This window comes from Haliotis asinina, chromosome 10, assembly GCF_037392515.1.
Source record: "Haliotis asinina isolate JCU_RB_2024 chromosome 10, JCU_Hal_asi_v2, whole genome shotgun sequence".
NCBI classification, from domain to species: Eukaryota; Metazoa; Mollusca; class Gastropoda; order Lepetellida; family Haliotidae; genus Haliotis; species Haliotis asinina.
In genome coordinates, this window is record NC_090289.1 from 23652633 (window position 1) to 23667552 (window position 14920).

Here is a 14920-nt window from a genome sequence, read left to right on the forward strand (position 1 = left end):
CTTGCTTTCTTACAAAGTCCTGACTTCCTCAAGATGGTTGTTAACAGAGGTTGTTATGGGTGAGAGAAGTATGTTTGATATCATCAGTGGATACTCATGTCAATCCGTCAATGTTTGTTTTGGTACACATGTATGGAAACTTTGCTAAAAGCATTTCTATTGTATAATTTTCTTGATGTCATTCATTTAGTGCACCATAAATGTTAGCTATTGACAGTTAAACTTGTTCTTGATGTAGTGCCAACTGAGTCTGGTGTGATGCTTTGATAGACAGTCAGTTCAAGTTCTGCAACACTATTCCATACTCATTCCCTTGCAGTCCTACTTGAATAGTGAGATTTCATGATTCCATGATCCTCAAGGGTTCTTTTACTGTTGTAATCATTTGTTCACTTCAACAAACCAAGCTGAAACAAACTTCCTCCTACAACACCACCACCACCCCACCACCCCCATTTCAACACACACACACACCTCCCCCTCACCGCCCCACCACTGTACTTAGTCACAGTTATCCTGTCTCACCTTCCTTCAGCACAACATATTTCCATTCTCCCACGCTCATTCAGTAGTGTATAATTTCTCCAAGTTCTGAATCCCCAACATCTTCACACAAGCCCTCTTAATGCTTTTGCTGCGTCGTTTTCAGTTTCTATGAAAATTATAAACTTTCAGAGACCAAGTTTAAATCTACCTCCCAGTTAGTGCTACATGCTGCCACTGTTAGCAATTCCCCTACAGCCTCCCCTTCTCAGATGCCCTGCCCTGGGCACAGACTCCACTGCCATCTCACTTCAGCCTGATACAGATCAGGTTACGCTGCTACTCTTCCAGTTTACTCCACCATTTTGGTTACCACTTGTCTGTGTGTCTCTACGAGTTTTCTTCACCTCACAGCTCTCCCTGCCTCAGTGTTACAGTACTCATACATTCAAAACTGTGTTCTATATTCATTATGAAGTGAATGTTTGGAATCAGTCATATTTGGACAAGTTTGTTCAAGAAGACTCAGTGCTGTCACAAGGAAACTTGACTGTTGCATATTGAACATTTTGATTTCATGGTAACACAAGGCTTTAGAAGTCAGACTCAACATTAGTCATGCTGATGGTGTATTATTTCAAGAAACAAACTGGAAATTGAGTACTACTGTGAGGAGGTTTAGGGATGTGCTCAAGCCAGGATGTTGTCAGAAGACAGTGGCCACTCAATGTATGGGCCTGTGGGGTGGGGCATATCCCAGGTGTTGTGTATGTGTTGTGTCACCCCCAGGGTCCTTCACACCTACAGGGAAGAGACTAGTAGGGTAGGTACCCACAACATTCTGTATTTGCATGTCCAGTATGTACCATCTAAATCCTGCTTTTGTTCCTAGGTAAGCTCCTCATTTTACAGATTTAAATATTTACAATCATTATCACATTATAAACATGCTGCCCAAGCAAAGATCTACTTGCACGGTGTCTTCACACGGTTTTCTGTACATTTTATTTGTTATTATGTATTTGATGACCAGATTACACACAGTGTCAACTCCTGCTTCAGATCAGTGGCTTAAATTGTGAACTGCACATACATGTACCCATATCCACAGTGGGAACCGTGTTAATTCACAGTTCATCTGAGGCCTGACTAGTTTCTGAAAGATGTTTAAAGACAATGTTTGACATTATACTAGAATTACCAGAATCAGGGAATGATATATGTAGAATGGGATTTATGTTAACATGATTTATATATAGCCTTTTGTCACAAGTGATGAAAAGTTGTAGTACAAGTGCATTTCTGATGTTTGTTGCGTAATTTGACCTAACTTGCACTTTATGATCAGGAAACACTATCTACTTTACAATAACAATCTGAACTCTTCCATTTGTAATTTTTGTCAGTTTCTCAAATTTTTTCAAACGCATGATATGCTTAATTCTTTTGTTTGTAGTCGTTCCATGTGTGTATCAAATCAGTATCAGATGAGAGGATTGATCCAGATGACTGTTTCAGTGTAATCCAAGACTTGATGGCTGAGGTGGTAGTGTTGTGTTTCAGTTTAGTCTGAGACCTGATTGCTGAGGTGGTAGTGCTATGTTTCAGTGTAATCCAAGAGTTGATGACTGAGGTGGGAGTGTTATATTTCAGTGTAGTCCAAGACTTGATGACTGATTAGGGAGCCATATGTTTCAGTGCAATCCAAGACTTGATGACTGAGGTGGGAGTGCTATGCTTCAGTGTAGTCCAAGACTGATTAGGGGGGCCAGCAATTGATGGCTGAGGTGGTAGTATTATGTTTGAGTGTATACCAACACTTTGTGGCCGAGCTGGTAGTGTTTTGTTTGACTCTAATCCAACAGTCGATGACTGAGGTGGTAGTGTTATGTTTGAGTGTAATCCAACACTATATGACTGAGGTGGTAGTGTTATGTTTGAGTGTAATCCAACACTTGATGACTGAGGTGGTAGTGTTATGTTTGAGTGTAATCCAACACTTGATGGCTGAGGTGGTAGTGTTATATTTGAGTGTAATCCACCACTTGAAGACTGAGGTGGTAGTGTTATGTTTGAGTGTAATCCAACACTTGATGGCTGAGGTGGTAGTGTTATGTTTGAGTGTAATCCAACACTCGATGACTGAGGTGGTGGTGTTATGTTTGAGTGTAATCCAACACTCGATGACTGAGGTGGTGGTGTTATGTTTGAGTGTAATCCAACACTCAATGACCGAGGTGGTAGCGTTATATTTGAGTGTAATATCCGACGCTCAATGACTGAGGTGGTAGTGTTATGTTTGAGTGTAATCCAACACTATATGACTGAGATGGGAGTGTTATGTTTGAGTGTAATCCAAGACTTGATGACTGAGGTGGTAGTGTTATGTTTGAGTGTAATCCAACATGTGATGGCCGAGCTGGTAGTGTTTTGTTTGACTCTAATCCAACAGTCGATGACTGAGGTGGTAGTGTTATGTTTGAGTGTAATCCAACACTATATGACTGAGATGGGAGTGTTATGTTTGAGTGTAATCCAACACTTGATGGCTGAGGTGGTAGCCTTATGTTTCAGGTGTCTGTAGGGGAGATGACAGCCGTGGCTGGCCCCTCCAGTCCTGCAGTATCACAGGTAAATGCTGAACCTTATAACAAGAATTCAGATCAAATTTATTTTCTCTCTACACCCTGCATGTCATAAGTGGTTTGCAGTGTACTGAGCACCTCTACAAGTAGTCTGTCGTACAGACCCTGAAGTATAAATATCCACGAAGCCCACGCAAGTCTAGAAAATGTGGCAAGTCTAGCTAAGAAATTCTCAGGGCTCCATTTCATTATATTATTTTTTTTTCACTATGGACGTTTTTTCAGTAAAATATGTTCATTTCAGAGACTAGCTGTTTGTCTACTCTACAGTTGCCTGTGAGTTATTGCCAGGTTAGGTTTGTATGTGTCATCTTATGATGATGAAGTAATTTGTTGCTCTTGCTGTCAACCTTTTGTTAGCTTGCAAGCACAGATTCAGTTATCAGTTAGCCTTGATAATTTTCATGCAATTACAATACAGATGGAGACATTGGGTTGCACTGCTGATGAATGCCATCTGTGAAGTAGTGTCTTGAACTCCTGTACAACCCACTTTGTGTGAAAATCTGTTATATGTGCCAGGTGGAGACCCCAAAGAGCCCATTTGCAAATGGTAATGGCCAACTGGAGAGCATCACTCAGCTACATGCAGCCGCTGTCAATGGCGACAAGCCCACCCTCTCTAGGCTTGTTGCAGGTATGAGGTCTTTAGTCATTTATCAGCAGAACCTTTCTTTTCTTGACTAATAGTAGTGTATAAAATATGTCAGCATGACGTCAGGGCAGGTAACATCAAAATGTTACCAGCCCCAAATAGATTTAACCAGACCAAAGACCAGTATATTGTGAATTTACTCAGATGTATGGAACATCTAAATTGTTTACCAGATCATAGGACTAGCTATCTGTAATTGTAGACCATTCATCAGAAATCTAGCCTGTCTGAAGCTGTCTGATGGGCCTTTTTCCCTACACTGCTAATAGATCCTCATTGTATTGAGAAAATTTATTTGAAAGGACATTTCAGATTTAATGTCTGCTCTTAAAGAATGAAGCTCAGTAAGTAGCAAAGTCAGTGAATTAGGGGTATAACAATTAACTGATCCATTGAGGTATTCCAAATTTACACCTGACTTGATGTGATGTGATATACCTTGTCTGTTCATGTTTAAATTATGCGATTTGCAAAAAGGAATATTTACTGCAAATTGTTGGCCTGTTAACCTTTCTAGTTGCTGTTTCACATAAAAAAATATACTAGATGGATATATTTAGGTTTGTTGTTAATAGTTTATGCAGTAGTATAGGGAATAGGGGTTCTGGACCACTTTCAAGAAATGTCTCTACAAAGCCTTATTTAGTAAATAAGGCTTTGGTTGGACCCTTAGCTCTTGCTACTATTACCCCTACTACAAAAAAGTTGGCGGTAATTACTGTGCCTTGGTAGGAGGTAACACTGTGCCGTACGGTACGATCAATAATTCTTCTCTTACAAACCCCCTACCCGGCCCATCCCTCAAGTAGTACAAGTTGGGTTCGTCGGCTTTCATATCCACTTTATCTATGTTGTAAGTTTTGACTGACCATATAGGATCGGTGGCCCGCTTACGGCTATCGCCCTCGTGTTCCCCCGGCTGGTATAGATACCTCACTAGGGCCCTATCTGGTATCTGCTTCTCCTTCCCACGCAATGGAGCGGCCGACTCTGCAACTATTGATTTTAGTTTGATAGCGTCTGCCGGTTTCTTACCGGTGAGACGGGTGACTTCATGGTTGATTGCCGACACCACCTTGGGTAACCTCGTGACCCATTCAGTCGATCGTTTTCCAGGGGTGGCCATCTCCCTAGCATACTGATAGCCGAACAAGCGCTCGGCTAAAGTCCTATTAAATCTCTCAACTATGGCTTGGCTGCGATGGGCTCCGTCCGTGCCACGCCTGACCTTTGTATCGTGTTTGGCTAGCAGTTGTGACACGGCACCCATGAACTCCCGTCCGGGGTCAACTTGCAGCTCTGTTGGCCACGTCAGCGGGCTGCGTTTGTATATGCGTTCAAATCCTCTGGCTACCTGGGCCGAATCTTTCGTGGTCAAGGGTTCGGCTTCCTTGTAACGACTGGCTACATCCACTACGGTTAAGGCATACTTGTACCTCTTGTCGTGGGGTAGGAACAGTAGGTCTGCCTGGTGAACGCTATTAGGTATGTTAATACCGAACCTCCTTCTAGGCACGTAGCGTGGTGCCGGCAAATAGATCTGCCACAGGGCTTGTTTTTCAAGCCACGCTTTGGCTTCCTCCGGTGGTACTCGCGCTATTTTAGCTAGCTTATCTACTGCGCTAGCTCCTTTCCAGTACCCACGCGGGCTGTAGTAAATAGCCTCAAATTTTTTCATGTCCATACGCGTATGTGTTTATACCATCAATAGCTATCCAACGTTTCGTGTCCATAGGCGATAGGGACGTCTTGTTTATAGTCAGTCCGTATATCTTATGTCCATCACTTCTAAGTGTGTTCATTTTATGTCTAAAGGTACGGGTCTTGAACAGGGCTTCCTTGAATCTGGCGTGTTTGATGTGTTGTTTCACCACATACTTCTTAACCCCCTTAGCCTTCCGGATCTCACTATTGTCGGCTTTCAGTATGGAGTACATCTTAGGTCTCAAACCTATGTACTCGGCTATGGGCGTGCCAGCACACTCGTCCTTCATCTTACCTAGGACCTTTTTATTTACCGTGCTGTGTAGGGTATGGGTCTTAGGGTAATCGCTGGTGTCGTATAAATCGAGGTGTTTTTTCATGTCCTCGTACACGTCCTCGGTTCGAATCTCCATCAGCAGGGAATCCGTGTCAGTGTACAGCACTTCACACCTGTCGCCGTACTGTTTCTTGAGCTCGTTGTAGTAAAAGTCGTACATCAGGTGTTTGGATAAATCGAGGATGCTCATCCCCACGTAAACAGGCCGGTTGAATTTTATGTGACTTTTCTTCATGTGTAGGGCAACCAGGTTGTCTGTGAATATCTTACTACGGTTGAATGCCGGACTGGCTATCAATCTCCTGAGCTTGTCTTCCTCACTCGATCGAACCAGCTTCACGGTCACGCGTTTCCTCAGGTTCTCCATAGTCTTACCAAACACCGAGTTGTTCATGAGCTTGTAGAGATTTTTCTCAAAATCACTGGTGGCTTTTTTTCGTAGGTCTGTGTTCATTCTGATGTAGGGCTCCATCCATGGACTCTGGTCGAACATGAGCACCCTGTGTATTTTGGTCAGCCTCATACCCAACGACAGGTACAGCTGTAGGTTGCGATAGTGAACGATGTACTTGGTCTTATTCATTAAGTTAGGCACGAGTTTTTCAACATCTGTCACACGCCCACCTGACAAGTTATGTTGGTACTCAGACATCCAGTCTGGGTTAACCCTCATACGTTCGGGGGCCAGGGGGTAGCTGTTGTGCGATGTGTGTAATTCCTTGGGATACTCTAAGTCAACCTCGAGGATATAACCTTTGTTCGAATCTGGTGCAACCCCCATAACATCAACGTGGGGTACCCATTCGAATCCCCCTGTAGGTAGATACTGACTCATGGCCCAGCCGTACAGGTTGTTTGCGTCGAGGTAGAGAATGTGATTGGTTGGTTTGTTAGGATCGTAACCTTTCACGTATTGATTATTTGCTTTCGCGTATCGTTTGGATGCCATGGAAATCCCACCTCGCAAACCTTTCTCAATGAATAGGTGCATGTCGTAATCTGTGAGCAATTCCAAATTAACTCCGGTCTTTTTAAGCAAGGCGTCCCACGACAGACCTGGGCTGGTGTAATACCATGCGGGGTCGAGTTTATACTGCTTGAAACATGTCCGCCTAAACGTTTCAAACACGTCGGCTAACAGCAGTACATCTGTCCTCAAGTACAGGTCGTGATAATCACCCAGGTTCTTACAACCCAGTTTATTCCATACGTTAGTCGCGTGCGAGTAATCATCTCGTGAGACGGACGCCTCATTCAGCTTACTATAAAAGCAGTCAATAGGGGGTAGTCTGGTCTCGGTGAACTTAGCCCAACTATCCATGTACTCATAGGGGTACACACCCTTCCTCATAAGCAGGGGTCTAGTCTCGGCGTCTGTGTATCGATCGGTGATAGGGAAGGTATTGTTGGCCTTGACCAGACTGTCGAGTGACGACAGGAGGAACTGAAACGAGTCAATGAACCTAAGTCCGTTTAAGCTGAAGGAGATGTATCTCTCCATGTTGTTGGGGATGCACGTTATATTACCATCGATTTTCGCGATGGCCTGCATGATCAAGTGTGAGTCGTACCCTCTCAAGTTGTGAAAGACAACGGGGATGTTTATTGTCTTAGGGTTGATTTTAAGCTTGAGGTTGCACGCGTTGTGAGCGGCGCCTCTATACTTACCAGTTATGTGGCAGTGATCTCTCACCGAATCACCATTAAGTGGTGAGTCACACACGTGACAGTTAGTGCTACTAGCGTGAGCTAGCCTGTCGACTCGGGTCAGACGCATGGGAGCGATTTTATACAATGCATTCCTAATAATTTTTTCTTCCTCCTGCAAACACTTTAGAAACCTTTCAGCCGCGTCAGGCCCCCTATACACTACCGGAGCTTTCGTTTCCCCGTCACAACGGACGACAATGTATCCAAACGAACAGGCTTTATGCTCTTGTGTTTTGTAGGTGAAGCTACCACTGGGAGCCTCGCCGGCGGCAGCCACTAAGGCTTCGAAGTCGGCATATATAATATAAGGCACAGACATTTGGTTCTTGTGGTTATTGAATTTTAGGATATTGTCACCTTTCTTAGGCATGTCGACTCGTATGGCCGTCTGCCCCACACCTTGACAATCATCCCGGTGGGATTCTAATAAATCAGCTCGGGTGAAGCCATGTAGACATCGTTCACAGAAGTGGGTCTTTCCTTTGTATGCTGATTGGTCATACAACAGCTTGCTAAAGTGTTTTATCCATGTGTAGTGATACTTGTCACCTCGCTGGATCATGAATATATTGATAACTTGGCGATCCTTCACCGGGCTGACCCTGTGTACTATTGTTGTGTTACCTTCGTGCCCAAAGACATTTATAGCCAGATTATTCTGTTTTTCTATTTTAGTGATCTGGGATATGGGGGTGGGTTCATCTATACCATCCCAGTTGAGCCCATCGTCTTGGGGATAGCTAGAAAGCCTATCTGAATGAGTGCCAGCTGGAAATAAGGCTGACCTGATAGCTAACCTCAGGCAATCGTTTCCTCTATTCTTAACGTTTACTATGGCATGTTTGTTTCTATAGTAGGGAGGCAAGGCTAGGTATGACCCGCCCCTGAACGGCACGTAGTTAGCTATGTCTAGATAGACATTATCGATTTTATCTACAACCCACCCGGACCCCAAGTGTGTGTAGCGTTCTAGGTATTCTCGTATCTGCTGAAAACTGGTATCGATTGATGCGTCAATGGTCTCTGTATGTGTGGCGACCTCTTGTTGACCTCGGAAGTAAGGCTGAACATACTCAGTGGTACTCCCAACCTGCTTATCGAGTGACATTTTCACTGTGATCTGAAACTTGATACTTCCTAGATTATTTAGTTCCTGGTTGACCTTATCAGCTATCAGAGGCTTGATATCTGTAATGTCTATGTTTCTATCAACGTGCATGCGCCAACCTCTCAAATAGTTGCCTACAGCGCGCTCAGTGCGCACGAACTGTAGGTCAATAGCTCTATTCTGTCGTAATAATTCTAAAAGCTGTGGTTTTCTCATACGAGAATACCCGCCTAAACCCAAATCCTGTGCCTCGGCTTTCAGTTGTTTTACAGTGGGAGGTTTTGCTACGGGGGCATGTGATAACAATGCGGTTAACCCGGCTCTCCCCAGGTTTGAATAACCCGTGTATCCAAGCTGTTTTGCTTGAGCTTTTAATTGTTTTACTGTAGGAGGGGCTTCTAAACCTAGTAATCTCAACAATGCTGACTTCCGCATTCTAGAATACCCGATCACACCTCTCTGTTTTGCGACCCGCTTGAGCTCGCGCACAGTAGACATCGTGTTTACACCTAAGAGAACTAATGTCTAATTGGTTCACAGTAAGGGGAGGTAACTCTTAAGTGGCTATCTTGAGCAGTCGCCTACGTTCTTTTATATAGCCTTTTTTATTCTCGTAGATGAGTTGATGTCTGACTACGTTCGCTCCGTGAGCTTTACATAGACAGTAGTGCCCTTTAACCCCGATACCACACACAGAACACGTGTAGTTAGGACTTCCCATATGGAAACAACAGAACCCCTGATTCCTGCATTTCCTACCACAGGCCTCGGTCTTCCCCATAAGTATGTATTCGCATCGATATGGAGCGGGTCTCATGTTTACTTATAAAGGTATTTTAGTTTAATTGCTTCGCAACCAACGCAGTAGCTGCTATACCAAACACTATGAAGCCCAGTTCACGATTCATTTGTCCCTTGGATGGTGTGTAGTACTGAGCGAGTGTGGGTTTATTGAGCGGTTCCAATTGTTTACCAGTTAGTAGATAGTATTCTTTCATTGCTTCATCAACATCGTTGAATGTTTGAACGGCATGGTTTTCACGCGTGAGTTGTTCGTTAATAAAATCGATCCTCTGGAGGCGTTTTTTAGCGTACTCGGCCTGTGCTCTTTGTAATTTCTCAGTAGCGAGATCGTGTCGCTTCCTTTCTTCCTGTATTTCAGCCGCGTGATCATCTCGTAGTTTCGAGAAGAGGTAATTACTCCCGGAAAATGCCAGGGCATTCACTAACGCCCCACCGACCATCATAGCTATCGTGGCCATCCCTATATTTATTTCATTATATTATCAGGTATTATTCCTTGTTTTACTAGGATGTCTTTTGTGGCCATCGCCATACCAAGGTTCATTATGAGCATACCCATATCCTGCAGGTTGAAATCTAGCTTGATAGTTGGTTGTTTAAGCACCATTTTAGTCAACCGAGCGTACCCTACGGCTAGACTAGCGACCACTGTGGCGTGGTATGCGTCGTTGACGAACGTTTTCCCCTCAGACATTATGTATATGATATAAAATATTAAAATTATAACATGATATGCGGGTCAATAGTGGGGCCTGCCGGCGGCGTGGGGGGTGGTGGCTCACTGTGGGAGGGTACCCCCACGTATAACCATGTTATAACCACGGCAGCAGTTACACCTACAGCCAACAACAGTCGGGTTGGGTTGGTCACTTTATGTTGGTTACACCACCGTTTTTTACCGGCAGCTACTCTCTTAGGATTCTTCTGTCTGGTTACTGTTGAAGTGGTCTCCACCGTCACCTCGGGACTCACTGTTTGGGGTGTGGGGGGTACCACCACTGGGGTCTCCTCCACTGGGGTTTCCTGTGCAGCATCCATCTATACTATTATTATTATTCTTTCTCTCAAATTGACAATGTTTTGCCGTGATAATAGCCGCCGTCACTGGAGCCAACAACATACCATATTTGTGGTACAGCCCGCAGCTGATAGAGCTCACGGCGTGTTCGATAAAAGGGTCTTTATCTAGGTCCTCCCACAGGTAAAGTCGGCGCTCTGGTGGAATGGGAAGGAAATGTGACACAATACCAGTGTATATCTGGGTCATAGCCGATCCTATTGTCTTTGTCATTTCTGCTCCGAGCCGGGACTCGTATCTAGCGTACAGCTTATCGATTTCTTCGGCTGACATTTTGTTAATTTTATCTGGAGTGTAGTCTCCAAAGTAATGTTTGGCTTTGCCGCCAACAGCCAACGCCACCAGTTTCTCTCGCTTGGGGGAATCCCCAGTGGGGGAACCCTCCAACGACAATTGTTCGAGCAATTCCTCACACTCCATCTTATAATATAACAAGTAAGATTTAGTTTTAACTATATAATACCCGATACAGACAAAACACAGAGAAATGAAGGTTAAGTTGCACACGACAAATACTTCAAATATCATAGCTTTGCTTAGCTTTTGCTTAGCTTTGCTTAGCTTTGCTTAGCTTTAGCTTAGCTTTGCTTAGTATACTCTATATGCTACTGGTTGGTCGGTTTTTAGAACGAGCTTAGCGTGTTTAGTTTCAGCGAGCTGTTTCTTCACCCGTTCCCGTTCTAATTTACTCATCACATCGTTCTCTCTCAAACACTCCTCAAACGAATCCCTGTCCTTGCAGTGAAATAAGGCCACCCATCGCGTCTGCTCCCTGAGGTCTTTCAACACCGAGTTGAACTTCTGCGTTAGCACCCAGACGCTGTGATTTGCATGCCGGCCGGAGAAGGCCAGGTACGATAGCATGTCTCTCTTTTTTGTTATCTCGCGATTAGCGCTGCAGTCGTCCAGTATGAACAGCGTCGGTTCCCCTTTAAATTTCTCGTGAAGAGCTTTCAACCAGTCCTGCAGGCGTGTTCCAGGGTCGATTTTGTGTACGTCCGGGTCCGTCATCACCCAAGGTCGCGCGTACGTTTTATTCATGCTCAGAGTAGGGCACATGATAACGATGTTATCGAACACATCCTTGTAGTAACCCTCCAACATATCCAACACGAAAACGGTCTTCCCACAGCCAGTCTGCCCGCATATGATAGCGCAGTGTGGGTCAGTGGGTAACCCCAGGGGGTCTCCCCCACTAGTAGATGGCTTGTACGAATCTCCCATTGTCTATATTAAGTTGCGCGTCCATAATAACGTACAGATATAATTTCAACTTACCAGCGGTTTGAGCCTTCTTAGTAATCTGGATGGTTATCCCTTCGCTGCCGTTATCTATACGGCGCCCGCTACCGTGCAGTTTATCATCATCCGTGGATCGCATGTCCAACCATAGGGCGTACTTGGTGGTCAGGTATTCACCGATCTGCACGGAGCCGAGGTCCAGGTCCTTTGTTATATAATCCCCCACTGGTAGCTTTTTTATCTCATCCCACTGCTGGTGTGGTCTCATACCATGACTGAACAGCTGGTTGGGCACGCCCTCGATGGTAACTTCCACCTTTTCAATCTCGGGGTTGAAAAACTTCTCGCTGTCCCTCCGGAATGGATCATAATCCTCCACGGGGACGACCAGGATACCTTTCATCGATCGCGCCGGCACGTTCAGGTTGATATTCCACACAGTGTCGCTCTTGTCTCGCACGACTGATCTATGCCTCAGTACGCGATCGTACAGGATAGCCATCTTCCCAGAGTACTGGCTTCGAACCTGCCTGGCCAGCTCCGGGCTAGTGACCATGTCGAACTCCAGAGAGATGTTGTCTATGGCATAACTGGCCTCATCACCGTTCGGCGTACGCACTACTTTGCTATAGTCGTTAAACGTGAGCTCGTATTCTAGCCTATCACCCAGCGCGGCCTGGTAAAACGGCGCGTGTCCCGTGAGCAGCTCGAAGTCGAGCGGCACGCAGAATCGATTCCCGTATGCTAGAGCGATGGCCTTTTCACCGTCCGATAGCTTGTCTTGCTGGTCTGTCGTGAAGACGTACCCTATGCGCGCCCGGGTTGATTTGCTGATACCCTGGTACACATCATTGACTCGTTCTCTCTCGCTTTTCCAGAGATCCTTGTAGCAGTGAAACACGTCGCTGTCGTCGATGCTCAGTACCTCGTTACCGCTTATCTTGACGGTCGTTTTCTTGATGATAGCTCGACCCACGTTCCGCACTAGCTCGCGTTTGTCGTTGTCGGAGGTCAACGTGATATTGAACGCCAGTCGAACAGTGCCTGGTACAATGAGGTCATTCTCACCAAGGTTTGGAAATCTAACCAGCAGAGTTTGATTCTGGTCTATCTTGCTGGGATTGTTGGTGATGGTCACCGACTGGCGCACGGCTCTGGCACCTAATGGCTCTCTCAATCTTCTGAAAGGATCTAATTTTCTACCGTACATTGTTATATAAAAGAAATATATTTTTAATACTAATGGATGAAGACATACCTATGGATGATATGTGGGACGATAGTGCCCAGGCATTCAATGATGACCAGGAGACCTCATTCTCGCAAGGTGACGAGCTCCTTAAAGGCGCCGTCGACGATTATTACAACGCAGTTGAAAATAAATCCAAACTCAAGCCGTTGGGAAGGAACTATTCCGATTTTACCCTCAGCAATGGCACGCTGCGTTTGAAGTCTCGCCCGGAGATCGATCTCATGAATAAACGCACTAGAGAACCGCTTGCTTTATCAACATTAGCTGGTAAACATGGAAGTCAGTTGGTCCAAGATGAACTAGGTTTCATAGATTACGGTGGCGCGCGACCTAAGCAGTATCCTCCGAAGTTAGTTCAAGGTCTGGAAGGCATCAGGGACGCCACATCAGATCAAAACATGACTTATGATATTAAAAAGATGTTGGCCGACTACGAGAACGAACCCTTCCCGGGGCTCGAATTTACCGTTCGGGAACTGAGGGGGTTGGATCTGTTGATGCAAACCATTCGTGGTCAGCTCTGGAAAAGCACAGCCAAAATGAGTGAGATAGACGACCACATCGCCTATGAAAAGAAAAAACTCGGTGAAACTGAGGACGAGTCTATGAAAGCCACCATTGAGGAACGAATACGTAATTTGGAAGATGAAAGGCAGACCTGGTTGGAGACAGCGTCCGGCTACAAAGAAAAGCTTAGATCCCAGGTCAGCCGTATACGGGAAACCATCAATCAAGTCCTCCACCGAGACACCACGTTAGCAGACAGGATTCGGATATTGTTCCGGGAGCAAGGGATCACCATCGCCAGCATTCTGACTGCATTGGGTTTTATCATATCAACCCTGGTGGTGTCACTAACAGGAGGTACCCCTGTGGGGCCTGCCGGCGGAGGGGGAACTCCCACAGGTGGTGGTGTTAAAGACTGGATTAAAAAACTCGGGGAAGGCCTAGCTAAACTGGCTGGTAAAGCCGCCGAAGCCCTTCCCGGCATCCTGGGTAGCATCGTCTCGTGGTTGTTGAGCGCTCTGTCTAAAACTGCCATGTGGCTCAGTCAAAACCTGTGGGCAGCCATCGTCGCCGTGGCGGGTCTGGTGTACGTAGCGGCTAAGAAATCTTTAACCAAATAAGTCCCAAAGTTACCCCACCAACCACCAGGGCCGTTTTATTATCAATATGCTGCTGTACCCCCACATGCACATGAGTGTGTGGGGGGGACACATGAACTTTAGGCTCCGGGGGTGGTGCCACTATACCCTTTTCACGTGGTGGGATGTGTGGGATATAGGGGGTGTTAATATCGGGGTTGATACCCAACTTTTGGTCCGCCGTGGCTATGACTATTTTGTTGTTATAACCCACCACTTTTTTTATTCTCAGTTGCATATCACTCGGAGCCATGTACAACCCCACGCCGAATACGTAATTGACTTTCGATCTGGCGTATTCTAACACGTTTTGGTAACGGTCGATGGCCCTCGGGAGATCAACTGGAGAATTGATAGCATCCTCAACGTTGGAAACGAATTGTGTCTGAGCGTCGTAAGCAGTTCCCTTACCGAGGATGTTGGAACGCGTCATAGACTGCGCACCCAACAGCGCCCACACGTACGTTCGAATCGAGTCGTTCAAGCGTATTGTACCAGCACGAGTGAATTCTTTCGATGTTTTTGAGATCATTTTAGTCCAGGCTGTGGCTGCATCAGGACTGGTTTGCTTTATACAGCTGACATGGATCTTTTCATTCGTTGTGGGGCCTGTAAATGTATGACGGTTTGGGTTGTATGAACCATCTTTAGAACCGGCATAATATGTTCCGGACCTGTAGAAGTACACGAGAACTATACCGAGACCATGGTTCACACCAGGAAGGCGAAAGTCTTTATTCGTTGGAATCTCAAACTC

At 45.4% G+C, this 14920-nt stretch overlaps 1 protein-coding gene across 2 annotated transcripts in view; it reads left to right on the forward strand.

The window, feature by feature from the left end:
* Nucleotides 1-14920, forward strand: part of LOC137254669 (inversin-like) — a 63647-nt gene that overhangs the window by 2141 nt on the left and 46586 nt on the right. The window contains exons 1-3 of one of the 2 annotated variants that reach the window (XM_067792513.1): nt 1104-1306; nt 3058-3114; nt 3651-3765. In XM_067792513.1, coding sequence (XP_067648614.1) covers nt 1184-1306; nt 3058-3114; nt 3651-3765 — 295 coding nt within the window. In that variant the 5' untranslated portion in view covers nt 1104-1183. Of the gene's footprint in view, nt 1-1103; nt 1307-3057; nt 3115-3650; nt 3766-14920 lie in introns of those variants that run through there. The other variant, XM_067792514.1, reaches the window with a different exon arrangement.